At 43.3% G+C, this 22346-nt stretch overlaps 1 protein-coding gene across 1 annotated transcript; it reads left to right on the top strand.

Annotated features, from left to right (window-relative positions):
- The first annotated feature begins 9133 nt into the window (after nt 1-9133).
- LOC140368785 (uncharacterized) lies at nt 9134-20275 on the top strand. The gene is made up of 3 exons (XM_072455843.1): nt 9134-9205; nt 18828-18840; nt 19365-20275. Exons 1-3 carry the CDS (start codon nt 9134-9136, stop codon nt 20273-20275), a joined length of 996 nt encoding a protein of 331 aa, XP_072311944.1.
- Nucleotides 20276-22346: the final 2071 nt, after the last annotated feature.

Raw genomic sequence — 22346 nt, 5'->3', positions numbered from 1 at the left:
TCTGGCAGAGCGTACAGAGGCTCCGGAATATGACTATTTTTGGAAATTGTCCCCAAATTTCTCAATTAAGTTAATTTCATTAGCCTATGAGAAAGTGACACACAATGAGAATGTTGATTTCAAGGATGTGAGAGAATTGCAGTGCTCGTTTTGTTTGCCCACAGATGCAACAGAAATAGAATGTGATTTTGATGCTTTTACGGAATGAATGCTGTGAGGACTTTTTAAAGACTGAACATTTATTCTGGGGTAGAGACTTTTCTGTTGTCTCCGTGTCACTCCCCGATTCACTTAAAAACTTTAGCCTGTCAAACTCAAATCTGTACGTAGCATTATCAAACCAAAGAATGCTAATTGGGGGGAGGTACAGGATTTTGTCCATCAATGTTTTATGGCGGAGGACTGGGATAGTGTTCCAAACTCTAATGTGACATTTTCACGGTCTTCAGGCGCATGGCGGGTGTGTTTACAGTCGCCTCTGCATTCCTTTCGCTGTGTTTCCACTGATAAGAGATACGCTGCTCCGGGAGCGGATTGTTTTTTATCTCAGGCTTGGGCAGAGGCGATACCGGAACTAAGAGAGGTGGGGGTTGACCTGTGGGCTAAGAGTCCAACCGATGTCGGCCTGATTCGAGGTTGTCAGCCCGTGGTGATCACCCCGAAATCTGACGCTTGCCCCTGTAGACCACAATATCCTCTGCGCCCAGAGGCGGTTGAAGGTATTACTCCGGTGTTTGAAGCCCTGAGGGAGGCGGGAGTAATAGTTCCTTGTAAATCTGGGGGGGACGGAGCCCCATATTTCCGGTTAAAAAACAAAGCGAACCCGGGGTACCAGAGAAATGGAGGTTTACAAACGATTTGAAAGCAGTGAACAAAGCTGTTCAACCTGTCGTGGCTGTGGTGCCAAACCCATACACTATCTTATCTCAGATTCCTCCAGAGGCAAAATATTTCACAGTTGTGGATCTAGCTAATGCTTTTTTCTCTGTCCCCGTTCACCAGGATTCGCAGTTTTGGTTTGCTTTCGAGTTTCAGAATCGACTCTGGACTCTGACAAGGCTGTGTCAGGGGTTTGTGCATTCTCCAACATGGTACAATGCAGCGCTGCGAGATTCATTGGCTCCCTTGCGACTGGCACCAGGTAGCTGCCTGCTACAATATGTGGATGACATATTGTTGTGCTCGCAAACCGAGGACCAATGTAAACAAGATACGGTGACCTTACTCAAACATTTGCATGCAGAAGGCCACAAGGCCAGTCTCTCAAAATTGCAATATGTTAAAGAGGAAGTAATATTTCTGGGTCATGTGATATCTAAAAATGGCAAAAACATTACTACGAAGCGCGTTTCAGCCATTCAGAATATTCCGAAACCAATAACTAAGAAACAATTGATGTCATTTCTAGGAATGTGTTCATATTGTCGACAGTTCATTCCAAATTATTCTGTAATGGAGTCTCCTTTAGGTGCACTAATCCATGGAAAAGGCCTTAGGACTAATGACAAACTGACATGGACAGAGGAAGCAGACAAAGCTTTCTGTGAGTTGAAAATGGCTTTACAGAAGCCTCCAACTCTGGGGTTACCTGACCCAACAAGACCTTTCACACAGACTGTTGACGAACGCAACGGCTGCATGACTTCTGTCCTCTTACAGGCGCACGGGGGCTCCCTGCGAGCTGTGGCTTTTTTCTCTGCTAAGCTGGACCCCGTTGCAGCCGGCATGCCACGATGTCTACGCGCGGTGGCGGCTGCTGAAAAAGCGGTCTTGGCCTCACGTGATCTGGTGGGCTATGCTGAGCTAACACTGCTTGTGCCACATGCTGTCTCTCTGATCCTGCTGGAACAGAAAACTTCGCATCTTTCTGCTTCAGGTACAACACCGTTTTGCTTGAATTACCTAACGTCACAGTAAAACGATGCACACAGCTTAACCCTGCCACCCTCTTGCCCACCCCTGAAGAGGGCGAAGCTCACTGTTGCATTTCTACAATCGAACAGGTGTGCACCCTGAGACCGGAACTGAAAGAGGAGCCACTTGTTAACTCTGACTTGGTTTTTTATGTAGATGGATCAGCATCTCGAGACACCAACACGGGACAGAACCGTGTTGGCTTTGCAGTATGCGAGTGGGATGTGGCGGCCTCAGGCCCACTGCCCTCTCATTTCTCTGCACAGACTGCAGAATTGGTGGCTCTGACAGTCGCATGCACATTGGCGAAGGGTCAGTCCGTCACAATTTTCACAGACTCTCGCTATGCGTTTGGTGTATGCCACGACTGGGCGGGGTTGTGGCGACACAGGAACTTTTTGAAATCGGATGGTAAGCCTATTCTGAACTGCACGCAAGTTGGGGAACTCCTGACGGCGATCTTGCTCCCATCTGATATTGCTATATGCAAATGTCAAGCTCATACTAACAGAACTGACCCAATTTCACAGGGAAACAGCAGAGCGGACAAGGCAGCCAAGGCCGCATCTTATCTCTGCAGACAAGAGCAAAATGAATGTTTTGTGTCTAATAACACTTCTCTTCCAGAGTCCTTATCAGCCATGCAGGAATTCTCCACGTCAGAAGAAATCTCTGTGTGGAAGAAGGCGGGGGCTGAGAAGTCTGATGGCATTTGGGTTGGGCCTAACAAAAAAACCTGTTTACCTAAACATTTTTTCAGGCAGATGGCGCTGATCTCACATGGACGGGACCATGCGTCAAAAGGGGGGATGGTGACGGCTGTGGGACAGAATTGGTTCACGAAAGGTTTTACCTTTTATGCCCAAAAATTTTGTCAATCTTGTGCTATCTGTTTAAACAATAATCCAGGTAGAGCAAGACAAATTCCACAGGCGGCACACCCACCGCCAGAAAGACCTTTTGGGCATATGCAAATGGATTTCATTGAGCTTAATCCATCAGAAGGCAAGAAATTCTGTTTAGTGTTTGTTGACATCTGGTCACGTTATGTCGAGGCGTTTCCTTGTAAACAGGCCTCCAGCAACGCAGTGGTTAAAGCTCTGATTATAGAGATTGTGCCACGCTGGGGCATTCCTGAAAAAAATTCAAGTGACAATGGCAGCCACTTTGTAGCAAAAGTGATAGAGGAGGTGGGTCAATTTCTGGGCATCGATCTCCGAAAACATACTTCTTATCATCCGGAATCTTGTGGTCTCCCGGAGAGATGTAACGGGACACTCAAAACAAAACTGACCAAAATATGTGAGCAAACTGGACTCTCCTGGGTTAAGGCACTGCCACTGGCATTGATGTACATGAGAATGCGGGTACAGGCAAGATGTAACATGAGTCCATTTGAAATCCTGTTTGCTCGCCCACCTAACATAGGCCTCGACCCACCTCCGCCACGAGATCTGCCCGATTCCTCCCTGTGCAACGACTCAATGCTAGCTTACTGTAAAGAATTGGATGACCTGTTGTCCTCAATTTCTGCACAGGTGAAAGCCGCTCTCCCAAAGGCAGCAGAAGCTGTCCTTCACAACTTCAAACCAGGTGACTGGATCTTGATCCGAGAGCCGAGGAGGAAAAGGTGGTGTTCCAAAAGGTGGATTGGCCCGGTCCAGGTCCTCCTCATCACTCACACCGCAGTGAAAGTCGCAGAACGGGGCACCTGGGTTCACGCATCTCACTGCCGAGCCATCTTCAACACACCTGCGGAGATCAACGACAACGCGGGTGTCGGTCCACTCGTGGGTCGGACACAAGGGGCAACCACTGAGGACGTCGTGGGACCTTTGAATTGCAACGATCTCAAGTTCGAGAAAGTCGGGGTCCGAGCAGGTCGTAAACCTCGAAAGGCACCAGAGCCCACTGATCGAGTGCTCCGAGCACGGGGCACGTTGCCAAAACCCGGTGCGGTTTAAAGCTCCACGTTCTTCTGCATCGTCTGGTAATATCTACACAAATACTGTCTTCATCGTCTTCATGATTCCTGAGGCTCACCCGGCTCCTCCTGGGGGGAGGAGTCCCCCGGAGCGTCAGAGCTCTAAATGGTATCTGACCGACAGAAAGGTCGAGCTCAACATCAGGTTGCAGGGCCAGATAGAGACGCGTCTAAGCAAGACACAGGCTACATTAGTGATTCAGATGATGATTCAATCATCAAGGGAATGAGACCTTAAGCCAGTAACGGCATAAACAAGAGCGGAGGCAAATAAAACTTTAATAGTTTTATTAATTTCTTTTAAACTGTTTTTGAAATCACTGATTCAAAGGGAAATTGTAATGACATAAATTAAGACAAGAGATAGACTGAAATCTTTATTTTGATGAAATTAATCGAGCATTTTTTCCCCCTCAGAAGTCAGCATCAGCCTGTCCGTCCTGAGCCCCATTCACAGTGGAATTCCTCCAGGTTTTCTACTTTTATCCCAAAGAGGTTTGGTAGTTTTTTCCTGGCCGGTGGAGGGGGTCTCGGGACGGGGGAGCTGGGGTTAACTTTATTAATATGTTTTATTAATAATTTTATCTATTTTTTATTATTATTATTTTTGTTATTATTTTATTGCTCATTTCAAGGGTTCAATTTTATTAATTATTGTTTTTAATCATTAAATTGGTCATTTTTATTATTTTTTTTTTTTGATAATTTATCTAATTATTGTTATTATTCATTTTTTGTTGTGTTATTAATTATTAATTACTATTTCCTTTGATTGGTAATTGATTGATGATATGATATTAAACAGGGGTTTAAGATAATCAAAAGAGTGGTATTGTAATGGCAGAAAATGGGTCATGTCATGTCATTCTGATGTTTTAGGCCATGACATGTCACGGAATTAATGTCTTTGTTGTTCTCCTGTGTGCAGATGGGATAAGAATATGAGGTCCTGATTATACTGAATATCTACTGTCCGGCGCCTCTTAATCATCAATTAATGCGTCAGGACCGGATTCGGTGTGGAAATGGTCTTTGATTAAGCCTCTGAAGAGATGGCTGGAACCGTCACAGACGTGATGCTCTGGTCTATCTCTTTTTGAGCTGATTTGGGTTGTGATTATGTTATGTTTGTTACCACCTATAAAAGGTGTACTTTGTAAATTGTAAAGTTAGGTAGGGACAGAACGACCTTGTCTTAGGGAGAGTGAGGGTGTTTATCCACTGTGCACGTGAATAAACTTCCACCTTTTGAGAGAGACCGAGAGACTCTGTTTCTGCTTCAAGTTATTGCCTGGTTACTCTTTACTTGATCATTGTTTACAGGAAACTGCCGTAACAACACTCACCCAGGTAGTTTTATGAACACAGATATTTTCCTGCATTTGGGGTTTCTGTTTCTTGTACACTGACTCCAGTGCTGGTGCGGCTCGGGATCAGCGGGGGTCACTTTGACATCTTTCTTATTTTTATACAGATTGATATAAATCGAGTCATTCTGTTATCTCCCTGAGTTCAGAGGCTCGGGGGATTGACAGGTGGATTAGCCAATGAGGGACACACGTGGTCCGTCTGTATCAAAGCAAATATGGCTGTTTACAAGGAAAAATGAAAAACATGTACAAAATATTGTTAATCTGGGGTGAGATAAATTATATTTGATTTCATTCTAAATGACCTATGAACTCCTCTGTTTCACCTGGGTCACAGAAACAAAGTGTCTCTGGAGATATTTGTCATAAATACACTATTACAAAGCCCAGTACATATAACGTTCATTGATATTGACTATTAAAATGATGAAAATGTTATGTTCTAAGTTATTATACATGGCAGAGTCTAATTCAATCATGTCAATGTAATAAACATAGGTTTGTAGCTATATTGTAACTGTAGTGAGCCCCGACTCACTATAGTTTGTTTAGTTGCAGAAATCCCAAAATCATCCTCAATGTCTGTCATTCCAATAATAGTTTGATCATTTCTAGTTTCAATGCAATTTCCCCACCGCCATCGCTGCAGTGTGGAGACTGGTGGTGCATGCTGGGATAGCGTGACCACATGTGCTCTATTGGTAACTAAACGATAAAAGCAGCCATGGCCCGGGGTGTTGGTGATCGGCAGCGTCACAACTGTTTTTTGGCCGAAGGATATTTATCCCAGTTGTGAATAAGAGTCTTAGTGTTTAATGCAGCTGTAATCAATAAACAATAAATGAATCAACACTTTCAGACCAACGCGCTCCAAAGTGAACCAGTGGAAACAAGGCAAACTGTCCTGTTCAGGTACAAACCATGTGCCTTGTGTGTGAAAATCCATTTTAGGGGAACTAAAAAAGAAAAGAACAAGTGCAGATGAGTCCCCGATGAGTACTTTCGCAACAGGTGATATTCAAATTAGCTTTTTAATTAAATCTGAGAACACTTTTGGGTTTGACTTAATTTTTTGGACACATCAATAGCTGACATTATGGACTGCACAGAACAAACAGTCCTTTCTCCGCTGCTTTCATGTACTCCTCAGATGAGCTGGAGTTTCTAAATTCACTTTGATGTGTCTCCGCTCACACTTTTCAGGCCACGGCAGCTCATGTCCTGTTACAATCATTTTTGTCACTTTTTCAGTAATTTAAACCATTTTTGTTTAAACATTTTAATAATACATGTGTTTTAGTTCTTGCAGTGAAACACTCTGAATATTGACATTTGTAAAGGAATTCATGTTGAATTAATAACAACGAGCTTTGTGTACATTTGGTTTAATTTACTGATAATGTTTACTGCATAATCCCCGCCCACTGCACAATCCCCGCCCACTGCACAATCCCCGCCCACTGCACCGCGAGCCACAGGTGACTCTCACTCTGAAGCTTTATCATCACAGTCCAGGGAGATCTGACTCGTAAGTCCGCTCTCCTCATCTCTTCTGTAGATTTGACATGAGTAAAGTACATTCAGACTCTCTCGCTAACTTTATGTACATGTTTTACTATTACTATTACTATTACTTTAGGCTAATGTTTACAATGTATTTCATTTCAGATAGCGCAGTGCTAGTAGGCTACCTTAGCAACTTAGCAGTGAGCGCTAACTAGGTACAACGGAAAGGAATGTCTTAACAGTTTTACTTTACTGGATGTTTTACTGTATTACGGTCACTTGTGCATGTTATCTGTGGACTATTTAAGTGTGGACTGTCCCAAGTCTCATGTTTACCGTCCATTCGCCTTTGTGCACTCACGCACTTCAGAATATGCATGGAATTTGGAACAGAGTATTTTCTGAGGCTCATAGAGATACAACTCGTATACATTCATCAAACAAACGTGAATGAAGCTAAATTACAAACTCAGGTATGTTTTTGATGAAAGAACAATGTCATAATGTTGGTAAGAAGCTAAAACAAATTATTGTGAATAATATATGTGCTTTAATGCTTATAATACATGTATTCACGTGTATTATTTACACATAGTCACAGAGTTTAACAAATGTCATGGTGTACACGCAATACTTACGTGAATTAATATTGAAAACTAAAATTATTGCAGTAAAAAAATCCTATCAAATTTGAAAACAGATGATACATTGATACTTTTAGTGGCTGTTGGAACCAGTGGTTATAAATTATAGCTGGACCAAATCATACATGTGTAAAAAAGTGTCATGTCGGTTTGTTTTTTGTCAGCTCGTTTGTCACAACCTCGTCCCCGGTTTGAATGATTGTCTCCATTGTCTCCCGCGTTATTCTGCCGCAGCTTTTTCGAATGGAGGTCACAACCCCAATTTACAGCACGTCTTCAAATAAGAGTTAAATAATAAATCACAACTGGAGTGTAGCATTGTTTGTCACGTGAAGCGCCGTCTACACACTGTCGTCCTGCTGTTCCCCAGCGCTGCTACAGGATTAAACTACCATCCCCGCTACAGGAGTAATGTGCGTGTCACAGTCAAGGTAAAGGCCATTAGGAGCATCAGCGGGTTTGGGAGCACACCAGGTCTAAACACGGGGTCTAAACACGGGGTCTAAACACGGGGTCTAACCACCGGGTCTAACCACCGGGTCTAACCACCGGGTCCAAACACCGGTCTAAACAAGTACCACACACGGGCCTGACTGATATTTACATATAACGGTATATCAATATTATCAGCTGATGTACATGAGAAATGTCTCCTATCGGCCAAACTCTGGACAATATTCCAGCTGGGCATGTTAGACATCATTTTAAATCATAGACTCTCTAGAATACAACCTTTTTTATCAATATTCAGCTGCATTTGTCTGTGTAGTGGTTTGGTTGTGTCTGCGATGTAGTTGTGCAGCTGCAGCTCCAGAGTGACGCTCCCGTTTGAGTGTTCTGACCATTCAAGGCTCTGAGACAGCACTGGATTTCAATAGTCTGAACTCCATTCTAACTCATGAATAAAAGGGAACTTTTCACACCAAGGACAACATAGGACTTATTTTTTTTCAAAGTGTTGGTGTGGGGAAGGTTCTTGACAGTTAAACCTCGACTATTACTGTTGTCAACAACAACATGCTGATTAGATTCACTGCGGACACTCGTTTAGAGTCAGGACTAAAATGAATATTATTTGTCAAGAGTTGTGATCTGAGGATCTTTTGTTAGCACTTAGCAAGTGAAATGCTAGCACAACATTGTAAACATTGCCTCTGTTCTCTCATTGGCTATTGTGAAGTGATTATGGCTGTATCGCGGGTCTGCAGAAAGAAGCCGCAAGAAGACTCTCTTTTCTGGAGATGGCAACGGTCTGGTGCAGTTTGTCAAAAATGGACTGCAGTGCACCGGTGTAAAGGGGCACTCTGCAAGTGACCCCCGCTGGTCCCGAGCCGCACCAGCACTGGAGTCAGTGTCCACCCGGCATAGGAGTGTTACAAACAAACTTTCAGCCTTTAAAATTCCCTGTTAAGGCAGAGTTAGAATAAATGTCGCCTAAATAAACGCAATTTAAAAGTAATAGAGCCTGACACATTTTTTATAATTAGCTTCCTATAAACTATTTATTTTGCATTACTAAATAAATCTGCAGTTATATCGGCCTGTGACTACCTACTGGACTAAACCAGGATTAAACTCGAACTACAGACTGGACTAAACCAAGTCTAAACCAGCATTCAACATGGATCATTTCCTGGACTAAACCAAATCTAAAAAAGGATTAAAAACAGGTTTAAGACCGGACTACAGACTGGACTGAAACAGGTGTAGTCAGCATGTCCTACCCTGCGTCCCAAAGCTCCTTCTCCTGCAGCGGCACCTCAAGGCCTCATCTGAGCATCTGCAAGGTCAGTGTCAGCCAGTGGGGAATATGGTGCTGAGCAAGCGCCCGGCTGGTTAATTCCTTCTGTGAACCCACTACTCCTAAATGTATTAGCAAGGACACAACTTCAGGATATAGTGTAAATAGGAATTTGTTTTAATTTTTACCATAGATCTTTAGAACGTTTCAACCATTAAAGGTGCATTAACTGGTGTGTCCCAATAATGAATGATTTGTTTCTGGACTAGTTCTAGTATTACTACAATGAGTATCAAGTGTCTCCTCTGATAATTGTACCTGCTGATCCTGGGGCAGTACAGGCTCTTGACAGCATTCACAGGGAGAAGGCATGACTTCAGCGGGGCCCCTCCCCCTGCCTGGATGCAGTACATGGCTCAGGACCATGCAGGACACGCCGACTTACCAGGGCATACAGTTCCTGGACACTCCATGATATAGATACACAAACATGTTTTAGTTGTTGATGACAGCCGTATCATTGGTATCTAAATGTTGGTGTTTATAACGTGTTAATAAATATTAAACTTCAGCTTAAACCCATTCGATCATGGCACAACACAATTTCCTTTAAATTACAAATATTATGCATTATTTGTATTGTTGTTAGCCTTTAAACATGCTCCTAGTCACGTCTAGTTTGGCATCTCATGTATCGCTGCTGTTGACTACTTGTGTTTTGGTGCCATCTACGGGCTGCAGTGGGAATTACACACTGGCCTGTTTACTTCCTGCTATTGGAACCCAGTTGTACTGATCGTGATTAGACAGAACAAGTCTGGAGATGATTTATGGAGTTAAAACAGCGGCAGATTCTCAGAGTCATGTCACAGATCGAGATAACTTCAGTTTTCAAAGAGATTCAGAATGGAGTGTTTTTGACTGTCGGAGGGAGAGGACTTTCTAACCAGGTTCATCAAACTGTGAATGAAGATAAATGTACTCCAGGTGAGTTTGATGAGGGAACAATTTTAGAACAGGGTTAAAAGAGAAAAATTCAATTTAGCATAATATGTGTCCTTTTATAAGGACTTAATAGTGAGGAGTTAGATTAAGTTATGACAGAAGAAAACAAACTACTGGAGTAAAGAAAGTACTAGTACTACCACTGCAACATCTAGTGGCAAAAATACTACTGTATCCAGAACAAAAGTACAAAAATGTATGTAATTGTGAGCACAATTATATAAGGCATACGATTGCTTTCACTGAAATACATGCTTGTGTTAAATGGAATTATGTATACACCGAAGATTTTCCACAAAATACATAGTGTCCCTTTAGACATAACAGGCTATACAGCTGTCCAAAAACACATTTGATCGTTAACATTAGTCTCTCAGTTTATAAAGTTTAAATAAATGTATGTCCTGTGGTGTTTGGTTTACACATTGCTGATCAGCCCTGAGCAAGTTCAAACTGTTATTATTCAGAGAAAGTCTATGGGGAAAATGAATGTGGAATATACTTACAGAACCAGATTGTGGGCTCCATAATGAGAAAAAGTCACTCAGTTGTTTTGCCTAAATCCTTCTGCCATTTTCTACAAGTCCGACGTTGGCTGGATCCAGTGAAGCTGAGCCTGGCTGAGTTCCAGACTGTACGTGGGAGTGATGGATGAGTTGATGCAGTGTTTGGCGACTGGAGGTGACTGGACAAGGGCGGCTCGGCTATTTGTATTCTGCCTCAGTGAGGTTTCCACGTCGCAGAAATGCAGGATTATGGATCTATTTTGGAAGCTGGTTTGACGTCGCATTAGCGTGCTGGAGGTCAATAGAAGTGAAGTGGAAAGGGCAAGAGTGGAAGAAGTGCTAATGAGAAACTTAATGGTGTCATTTTAATAATCGTCTGGTGTTGGGATATGCTAATTAGGCAAATATTGACTTTGCATGTTTATTTCATGATGATTTAATGAATGAACCTGCACATTATTATGAGAAATCTTTGTATTTGAAACATTTTTCAGTGAATATGGCTTTTCTTAGCTCAGTTTAAGGTTATAGCCAACACAATTTTTTTTGAGCTTCTAAACATTCCCCTTTTCTGAAACTTACCGGGATTTGTACTTTTCCTCATTCACGGATCTTTCATTCATCCTGTTCTTGAACTTGTCTTGCTTCGAGCTTCAGAAATCACTCCGTTTGAATTTTCCCCTGGATACTTATATAACAGGTACAGCAGTCACATTGCCTTATGGCTTCATTTGATTATTTTTCATTGTTCATTCCAGCAAATACGATTTAAAATGACACCTGCTAGTTTGCCGAATGTCTCTACACTCTCTTCTATTTCTTGCCGTCCTGTCCAAAAAACATTTGTGTCAGAAAATCTTAAATTACGCACAAAAAGTCAAAAATGTAAATACAAATTCCAAAGACGCAGAAATTGAAATAAAATATTCAAAATATAGCATAAACTAATGGAGAAGGGAGGATTATAGCAATGACTGATCAAACAGTAATAGTATTGATAAAAATGGAACTTTGCTGCCAAATATGACACAATTTTGTACGTTAGGAGTTCAATTCAACTTATTTTTGCAACGCCTAAAATCGACGTGGCAGTTGCCGCGAAGGGAGTCAATGGCCCTGTTTACGGGCTTCTTCCTGCCTACTCACTGCTCTCTCTTCACTAGAGTGCTGAAGCCTCCTCTAATTTGTTGTTTGGCTAAACATGATAAACATGATTTTTGGGGACAAATTTCACACTAAAATTTGACAATAATTCCTCAAGCACTAACTTTTTAAAACATGAGTAAAACATGATCCCTAAAGAACACACTAAAGAGTGCCTGTGTGTCAGAGGCAGTCAGGACGAGTGGACAGGAGCACTCAGGTCAGATCTCTTGTAGTCGGATATCCCGGGGTTATCTCAGTTCAGTTTCCTCAGTGAGTTTGGGGAAAACATACAAATTAAAACTGGGCAATCAACAGTACTTGAACTAATAGTTTTAAATGTTTGCATATCTCTAGAATAAAATGCTGTATTTTTACACTTAATCTTTGTGTGAACCATGTGTAAATATTTGCAACAATGGAGTGATTAATAAATAAAAGAAAGACAAAAGTGACTGTACCATCATGAGAATCCCTGGCCCTGTCGTGTACATAAAAAGGGCTCATCCGGGTTGGTTCTTGGATGGGACCAGGTGTTGAAGAGGGCCAGTGGCTCTTGGACAGGCCTGTTCAACTTAAGGCTTGCGGGCCAGATCAGGTCCGCCAAACAATCTGATCAGGTCTGCAATTTACTTTTTTACAGATTTAATCCTATTTTGAACCCTAGTTCAGACCCGGTCAGTACCAGTTTAATCTTAGTTTATTTCTGGTTCAGTACTGGATTGGCACTTTTGCAGTGTTCGTAAAGCATTTTATGTTTCAAAAATACCTAATGTTACGTTGTCTTTACACAGATCTACTGTTTTTGTGCAACCCCAAGTGTGAGATTTGAATTGACACAGAACAGACATGTTGTAAAATACTTCATACATTATCTATCATAAGCTTTTCATCAAATGTCTCTGTGAGGGAACAGAAGCAGGAGCCATTATAAAGTGCTGTGTAGCTGCCCTCTAAAAAGCTTTAGAAGCCAAGGACACATCTTTTCCTGTAATAGCTGACTTAGTTCACAGTAACTTCCTCTTCACAGACTTAGAACTTTCACAAAGACTTAATATTCTTTGATCTAATGTACATTTTATGTGTGGATTTCTCCGAAGATAAAACTGGATTTAAAGTCATGAGTCACATAAGTATGTGTACTTTCCACTAGCTTAAATTGAATTCAGAGCTTTATCACAGCAGGCAGCAGACCGTAAATGGAATTGTAGCCGTTTTAGAAAGAGACCATGTTCGTGCTTATTCAAGAGGACAGTGTGGAAATTGCCTTCTGAACAAAAATAAATAAATATTAATGTTGGTCCCTTGCAGCCAATCGTTGCCTGCCATGTTTGACTATGGACCACACATGAATTTAAAGCACTTATTCTGTTCATTATTCTGCCATTTTACCTTCCTCCGTTTCATCTTTACCACAGCAGCAAACCTCTGACAATCCATCTCCTCCTCCACCAGTCCAGCATGTTTTCTGCTTTACTGCTTGTCTCCATGTTGTTGCTTTGCCTATACATTCAAATATCTATCTGCCATTCATTCTATTACAGGTGTTATTAAAATCATGTTTACGGACTCTGACAGGCTCACATTTCCACTGATCAGGGGCCTCATTTATAAAGCTAGGTGTAGGACTTATCTCTACTCAAACTGAGATACTCCTATAAGCTTTGCACAAAGTCTGGAGACAGGGAAAAGACAACACTCGAGCAGAAGTGAAGAGAGTTTGAGTAGCTGTTTGGTTTGGTTCAGGAAATTGGCAGCAAATTTATTTTCATTCATTTCTTTTCATTTTCTACCTTAGGCAGGGTACACCCTGCACAATTTATTTTAAAAATTAAATTCATACATATCTTTGTAGTTAAGCAGACGTTGGCTTGAACACAGAGAAGGGCGGTTTATTCCAGTTACTATTCTTAAAAACACATGCATTTGAAGCCGCGCACCCTTGTGCTTGAGCTCTTGCACTTTTCTGATAATCGCCCGGACGCTGAAGGCACACAGCCACTGGGTTGACTATCCTCGCCACTTCAAAGGGCTGATACATTTAGGGGCCAGTTTCTTTGAACCAACCCGGAGTGGAAGATCCTTAGTGGAGAGCCAGACCATATGACTGACATTGTACGCAGGGGCCTCAGACAGGCGTTGGTTAGCTGAAGCAGAGCAGCGTTGTGCTGAGAGAAGGAATGCAGTTTCAGGCCTCTTTCCAGGTTCTGTAGCAGCGCTTGACGAAGGCCTGGACAGATGGACCAGATGCTTCCTTCTCTTGGATTGAAGTGAGGCTGGTACCCACAAGCACATCGGAATGGGGGAAAAACCAGTGGCAGAAATGCAAAGCATGACCGTCTCTCTACTAATCAACTAATCAACAATCTAGAAAAAACTGAATGAGGGAGCATAGGTTAGGTCAGCACTAGATCATACACACATAACTCACGGAAGTGACAACTTCGGTCCCGCTGATGCAGCTCAGGCAATAATATTATCTCTAAATCACAGTCACAGTCTGTTCCACTTCACACGTAGTACATTTTGTTTTGTGCTTGAATGTTGAGCGCTTTTGTTTTTGACCAAACCACAATAAATAAAACAATTAAAAAATAGGGTTAACCGCTAACCCTTAATCCTTAACCCCTAATCCTAAACCCTAACCTTAACCCTAAACCCTATCCTTAACCCCTAACCCTTAACCCTAACCTTAAACCCTAGCCTCTAACCTTAACCCTAACCTTAAACCTTAACCCCTAATCCCTAAATTTTTGTGGGATACGAAGGGAAAACACACAAAAAATTAAGGGTCGGAGCGGGAGTCGAACCCAAAATCTATAGCATGGTACACAGTGATTCAAACCACTGAGCCAATTAATTTGGAAATGTTCTGCCACACGACCTCGCATGTGATCTGCCCGCCACGAGGGCCTCATTGGATTCTGTAACTTCCAAATTCGTCACTTCCGAATGAGTCCCTTCCGTGAGTTATGAGTGTATGATCTAGTGCTGACCATATAGGTTACACTGGGATGATTAGGGAATGAGAGGCAGCTGTGGAGAGCAGGAAAACAAGAGAGGAAGCAAAAGATGAACCGGATCGGGCTGAAAATGGAACTGGACTGAGGATAAACAAAGGGCAAAAGGCAGAACTGTGACAGCTTGACTCCATAGATCTGACCCCTCGCCTAGAATCCACATATGGCATATCTCCAAAGAGAGTTGGCCCCACCAGGCCTAGTTACAGGTCAGATCTGTGGATAGGTAACCCTCACAGTACAGTGTATGTTTTACACCTGTGATTGAATAAATGCAATTCACTGCCTGTCCAAAAAGTGTCCACTTGGTTCAACTCAGCAGGTCCTGTCCTCCTACTGGAGAACTGCTGCTACGTGCAACTATGTGCAAAGACAAATCCCGTGGTCATGTAAAAGATGTCAGTGTGTTTGAGAAGGGTCATCAAGCAGAGAAAACATCTAATGAGAAGCAGAAACTAAACTACATGACTAAATCCTGTCATGTTCATACTTTATTACACTCTGACCTGTGTTTTACCTGTTGCTCCTGATCTGTCCAGGTTTGTACTTTTTGGAGTTTTCCTCACGGGCGCCATAATCACAGACGTTTGTTTTCTTGTTATTAGCTCATTATTAGCACATTAGCACCGCAGCATAATTGTAGGGCTTGTAGTTTTAGCAATAAAAATGATATATGAATCAGAAATTAGTAAAACATTTAATTAGAAATGTTTTGCGGGCCAGTTTAAAATGACTGGGGAGCCGCATTTGGCCCACGGGCCTTATCTTTGACCACTCTGCTGTAGTGTTGACTAATATTTTGTGCCAAGAGAGGGCAGTAGTCTCCCACTTCACCCCTTTGCCCTCTGACCTCCGACTTACGTTCTGATCAAATGCAGAAGGGTCTGGATTTGGATCATTAGGGGACATAAAAAAACTCTCAAAGCATAAACCGCTCCAACCACCACACAATATGTGTCACGTGTCTCTCAAATGCAGAAGACTTTGTGTTACGTGTCTCTCAAATGCAGAAGACTTTGTGTTACGTGTCTCTCAAATGCAGAAGACTTTGTGTCACGTGTCTCTCAAATGTGGAAGACATCTCTCAAATTATTTTCGGAATATTCAAGACAAAATATATAACTTCCTTTACCTCAGATTTACAGAGTTTAGTGCGTTGATTGTTGACTCAGCAGAAGTTGGAGACGTTTCTCAGTCTGTGTTATTTTTATTCTTTCTTTGTAATCCACCATGTTTGTTTAGACACGAACGGACAATACAATACGATGGCGCCCCACGATGAACCCCATGATGACCCCCACGATTGAAGCTCTGCAGACTCTGCTTGCTGTCTACCTGGGGTTTAGGTTTGTGCCCACATCGGGGCAGTGATGGCGGGACATCCTGCACCAGAGCCCCACAGTGTTAAATGGACACTTGTGTTGAGCAGCAGTGATGGACTCCAACCACCCTGCCCCAAGCACTGGGCGAATATGCTAGCTTAGACTAAACAGCTGTTTACAAGCCTCAACATAACGGGTCAGACACGGTCAATGACTGACGGAAAAATCTGTTTTGACCGACTCAAAAATAAAGGTAGCGGACAAACTGACCGACGCTGATCTTTTTTAATGGGCAAAAACATGGCGGTTCAAGCCCCTCCCCCGAGTGTTACCATGGAGCTCATATAATACATTTTATAATGCTTAAAAGAGCTACAAGCATGGGCCAATACGCATACTTTTATATTATTTAATCCATTTGTGGCCATTTTATTCTTAAATGAATACGGTGTATTAAAGAGCGGGGAAGTTAATTGTTTAAAAAAAAAAGTTTTCTTACTTTTTTCTGTTAATTGTGAATAATCGTAAAATCTTGATATTTCTCATGATAATCGTGACTATAATGAATATATTGTGACTTCCCTAATAACGAAACAAACAAAAGTCACCCAAAAGCTAATAAGAGGAGTAAATATGAGGAAGTGTTTGTAGCACTTGTCTTCACTGTGACTGAGGTGGAGACGAGGAAAGACCACCGTGTCTTCTGTGTCTTTAATGTTGCAGCGACAGCATGAAACCAAATACATTACACATCAATAAAACACTTGTGACTGATTCAGAATTAGCCATGACAGGGACGTAAAAATAATAATTTCAAAACTTGTGTTTACGGATATGTATTTGTGAATGTGCCAAATGAAACTAATGCACTATGTAATTAAAATGCTTTTCTTGTACTGGGACTGGTTTGTTTTTCATACTAATAATACCGTGCATTTATCATTTATTTAGCTTTTGAGCGTTGTCTAAAGTTGCCTCGGATCCAACTCGAATAGAAACGCAATAAGATCAGTTTGTTTCCCTGACACTTGTAAAACAGCTCATCATCATCATTTAGGACAAAATCAAAGATCTCTCACCTCAGATTGATAAAGATTTGAATTGTATTATGAAAATAAAATCAATCTGGACTTTTCAGGTAATCCCTCAAGTTGCTTTGTTGGTTTTTATTCATTACTATTAATTTAAATAAAGATTCCCCCCTCGGCTACATCAGCTAAACAGCACATGGTTTTCAGAGTGATGAAACACTGTTGTCATAGTAATGAACAGTTCAAAATAACACCTTTAAACATGAACGTGAAACCCATGATGCATTGCAGTGAAATGACCTTCCACCAGAAAGGTTACATAGTCACTTTTAATGACTAAAAGTGGAAAAACAATGTTGAAAGCGGATGAAACGTAAAAGAATTAGAGTGTGTGTCCGTGGTCTTCTCTGCTTCATATCGATCCTTCCATCTTTACATCGGTGTCAGTAATGGGGTCTCTTTAGCAAACAGACCGACTCAGGGAGGTGCACGGGGATTACACAGGCCCGCTCAGGTAATGGGATATGCCCTGTTGCTATGGAAACCCAGTAAATCCATTCAGGTGCTCATCCCGTATCAGTGAGCCTTTGCAGAATGGGAATTGGACATTTCCTCCAAAAAAGAAAGAAAAGCATTGATTTTTGTGGGGTTCAAAGAGAGGCAAGAACAAAGAAGATCTGGCCAATAAGGACTGACAGGCACGTACAATGATAAGCGACTTTATAAGGTTTTATTTGAATTTGACAGAGCCTATATGATGCTAAACAGTCTTTAAAGGCCATTTGTTTGTTTCGTGTGTTTTTGGGCTCTCGACAATTTTTGGCGTTTAAGTTAAAGTTGAAATGACTTTTTAAATAATGTTTTCCTTCCTCCACAATTCAACTCAGCAGTGCACAAACATGTCTCACATAAGTTATGGACATGATCGGTGCGGCCTGCTCCGCTATATAATAATAAGTGTTGTGCAACACCCTTAACATAAGAAATATCACCCAGACCTTGGACCCCCTCACCAACCCGGAAATGCAGACGGCTTGGTTTGATATTCACCCCCACCCTTGTGAAGAGTCATCTGGCTCCCCCGCCCAACCCGTGACGTAGTCTCAGAGCGCGTGTGTGCCCCGCCCACCCGTGACGTAGTCTCAGAGCGCGTGTGTGCCCCGCCCACCCGTGACGTAGTCTCAGAGCGCGTGTGTGCCCCGCCCACCCGTGACGTAGTCTCAGAGCGCGTGTGTGCCCCGCCCACCCGTAACGTAGTCTCAGAGCGCGTGTGTGCCCCGCCCACCCGTGACGTAGTCTCAGAGCGCGTGTGTGCCCCGCCCAACCCGTGACGTAGTCTCAGAGCGCGTGTGTGCCCCGCCCACCCGTGACGTAGTCTCAGAGAGGCGGCAGGCGGGAGGGGGAGGGGCGATGGTGACGCGTGCCTGTGGTCATGACGCGGTCTTGCCCCACCGCCCGTCAGTTTGGAGATTTGAGGAAAGGAGATAGTCTGTAATATAGCTAAACACTGCGGGAATCAATCAAAAAAACACTCTGGGTACATATATGAAGCACAAATAGCAATGTAAGAAGGTTAAAAGCTCTGAAAAGTCGATTTTGCATGTTATGGGACCTTTAAATGTCTCTGATTTACGGTTTCAGACATATAGGGCAGGTAATTACAGCACAGCACACATACAGCGCCACAAAGTGGCAGGAGGAACAAAATGACTCTAACAGTTGTATGTTGCACCTAACCACCGAAGAATGTTCCTAGTTTCTGACTTTTGTTAATTGACAACAGCCATAAAGCCTCTGACATTTGCATGTTCTCCACATTACACTTTGATGCATCGTGGCAAAGTAAAGATTTTTTTATCCCATAGGCTTTAGTTGACAGGACATGGTAGTTCAAAATGCTAATGTTAATGTTGATGACATCAGCTAATATATACATGTAAAAAACTTGTATACCGCTCTGTGGCTGAGTGGTTAGCACGCATGCCAGCTCTGAGTGCAGCCGGCTGCAAGCTTGTGAGTTAAAATCCTGCTCTGACAATTTGCTCCATGTCCTTCCCTCTCTCATCCCGATTTCACGCTACACTGTCCAGTCCAATAAAGGCTACGAGCCTAAACAAATAAATTAATCACTTTTGCTTTCGCTGGAAAACTTAATGAGAACTTGTTTGAATAATGTAGTTGAGGGTGAAGCTGAGGGTGAAGCTGAGGGTGAAGCTGAGAGTGAAGCTGAGAGTGAAGCTGAGAGTGAAGCTGAGAGTGAAGCTGAGAGTGAAGTTGAGAGTGAAGCTGAGAGTGAAGCTGAGAGTGGAGCTGAGGGTGAAGCTGAGAGTGAAGCTGAGGGTGAAGCTGATAGTGAAGCTGAGAGTGAAGCTGAGAGTGAAGCTGAGAGTGAAGTTGAGAGTGAAGCTGAGAGTGAAGCTGAGAGTGAAGCTGAGAGTGAGGCTGAGAGTGAAGCTGAGAGTGAAGCTGAGAGTGAGGCTGAGAGTGAGGCTGAGGGTGAAGCTGAGGGTGAAGCTGAGAGTGAAGCTGAGGGTGAAGCTGAGAGTGAGGCTGAGGGTGAGGCTGAGGGTGAAGCTGAGGGTGAAGCTGAGAGTGAAGCTGAGGGTGAAGCTGAGGGTGAAGCTGAGGGTGAAGCTGAGGGTGAAGCTGAGAGTGAAGCTGAGAGTGAAGCTGAGGGTGAAGCTGAGGGTGAAGCTGAGGATGAAGCTGAGAGTGAAGCTGAGGGTGAAGCTGAGAGTGAAGCTGAGGGTGAAGCTGAGAGTGAAGCTGAGGGTGAAGCTGAGAGTGAAGCTGAGGGTGAAGCTGAGGGTGAAGCTGAGGGTGAAGCTGAGGGTGAAGCTGAGAGGGAAGCTGAGAGTGAAGCTGAGAGTGAAGCTGAGGGTGAAGCTGAGAGTGAAGCTGAGAGTGAAGCTGAGAGTGAAGCTGAGGGTGAAGCTGAGAGTGAAGCTGAGGGTGAAGCTGAGAGTGAAGCTGAGGGTGAGGCTGAGAGTGAGGCTGAGGGTGAAGCTGAGGGTGAAGCTGAGAGTGAGGCTGAGAGTGAAGCTGAGAGTGAAGCTGAGGGTGAGCAGTGTTTGGCCTGGAGAATCTGATTATGGAACTTCTCACCTTGTCTGTTCTCCTCTATGAGAAATAATACATCTCTTAAAGGTGCCGAGGTCAGGCTCAATCATGGCGTTGTCATGGCGACGACTAAAAGTCAGGCTTTGATCCTTTCCCTTTGAACAGCAATTGTGAAGGCCGAGAGTTAGTCTCCATTAAGTTGAAAATGGGAAACATTTGTAATTTTAAAACTGAGTAACATGTTTGATGTCATGTTGTAATGAGGATGGATGGATTATTCATTCCATTCATGTTTGAGTCATCCTGACTTGACTGAACAGGAAGTCAATGGACGTTGATCTGGATCAATTTGAGGGTTTACATGAACCAAAAAGTAAAATTATGACCTTCTAATCTATCATTAAAAAGTAGAAAACTCTTACTTAGAGATCCTGTCAAACCAAAACTTACTCTTATGTTGTTTTTATATATATTATTAGGCCCGAGCCCCAGCAGGGCGGAGGGCCTGCTGTTGCAACTGTCTGACCAAAACCCCGTCGCCCCTGGCAAGTACAGTGAACTAGCCCATGCCGAAGGCATGGATCATGCATACTTACTCCTGCTATGACAGAAATAGTCAACAATTTGTGAATGGGCGTAGCCCATTCACAAATTGTTGACAACAGCAGCGCGAAGCGCTGCATTCCTCAAAAAACCCTCCTGGCATCGTCCCGTACGCGAGAATCCATGCCGCAGGCATGGGCCATGCTTGTTTCTGCTCAAATCAATGGAAGTCTATGGGGAGTGGGCGGGGCATCCCGACGAAATAGGGAGTGACGAGCGCGTAAGCGCTCGTAATGATGATTCCACCCCATGGCGGCATGGGGAAGGCTTAGAGCTTTCAAACGATGTATAATTTGTTGTTATAGAAAAAACGGCTATATTGTTTTTGCTAAAAATATTATTATTAGGCCCGAGCCCCAGCAGGGGGAGGGCTTATTGCTCCCGCAACGCTGCCGAAGGCAGCGTTGCAACTGTCTGACCAAACATGCGGGCGCAGCCCGCATGTTTGGTACCCCGTCGCCCCTGGCAAGTACAGTGAACTAGCCCATGCCGAAGGCATGGATCATGCATACTTACTCCTGCTATGACAGAAATAGTCAACAATTAGTGAATGGGCGTAGCCCATTCACTAATTGTTGTCAACAGCAGCGCGAAGCGCTGCATTCCTCCAAAAACCCTCCTGGCATCGTCCCGTACGCGAGAATCCATGCCGCAGGCATGGGCCATGCTTGTATCTGCTCAAATCAATGGAAGTCTATGGGGAGTGGGCGGGGCATCCCGACGGAATAGGGAGTGACGAGCGCGTAAGCGCTCGTAATGATGATTCCACCCCATGGCGGCATCGGGAAGGCTTAGAGCTTTCAAACGATGTATCATTTGTTGTTATAGTAAAAACGGCTATATTGTTTTTGCTAAAAATATTATTATTATTATTATTAGGCCCGAGCCCCAGCAGGGCAACGCTGCCGAAGGCAGCGTTGCAACTGTCATGCGGGCGCAGTCATGCGGGCACAGCCCGCATGTTTGGTGCCCCGTCGCCCCTGGCAAGTACAGTGAACTAGCCCATGCCGAAGGCATGGATCATGCATACTTACTCCTGCTATGACAGAAATATTCTTCAGCGCTTTGAGCTCTAATTTGACCCCCTGAACATGCTCAAAAACTCACCAAACTTTGCCCAAAATTCAGAATCGACGAAAAATTTGATTTTTTCTGGGCCATTTTTTTTTTCGTTAAAAAATGGCGCGACAGCGCCACCGACAAAAGTCAAAATACATTGCGCCTATGGGAGACGCCCCGAGGTCAACTTTGGCGTAAAGCTACGAAATTCGGGACACGCATTCCTCTCGTGAGGACAAAAAAAAAAAAATATTGTGGCCACGCCCCCAGACTTACCCTATGGCCGCCATCTTCCTTTGAAAATGAAAACACGCTGTGTTAGCCATTTTGTTCACGTCAAACTTTGACGAACTCCTCCTAGGGCGTTTTGCCCACCGACTTCAAAATCGGCGTACGTCCTCTGGACAAGTGGGGCATCTAAAGTTATTCAATTTTTTG

The sequence above is a fragment of the Eucyclogobius newberryi genome, unplaced genomic scaffold (assembly GCF_026437365.1).
Source record: "Eucyclogobius newberryi isolate DKJ021-1_F unplaced genomic scaffold, fEucNew1.0.hap1 SCAF_20, whole genome shotgun sequence".
In the NCBI taxonomy this organism is placed as follows: domain Eukaryota; kingdom Metazoa; phylum Chordata; class Actinopteri; order Gobiiformes; family Gobiidae; genus Eucyclogobius; species Eucyclogobius newberryi.
This window is presented reverse-complemented; position numbering and strand designations above follow the sequence as displayed.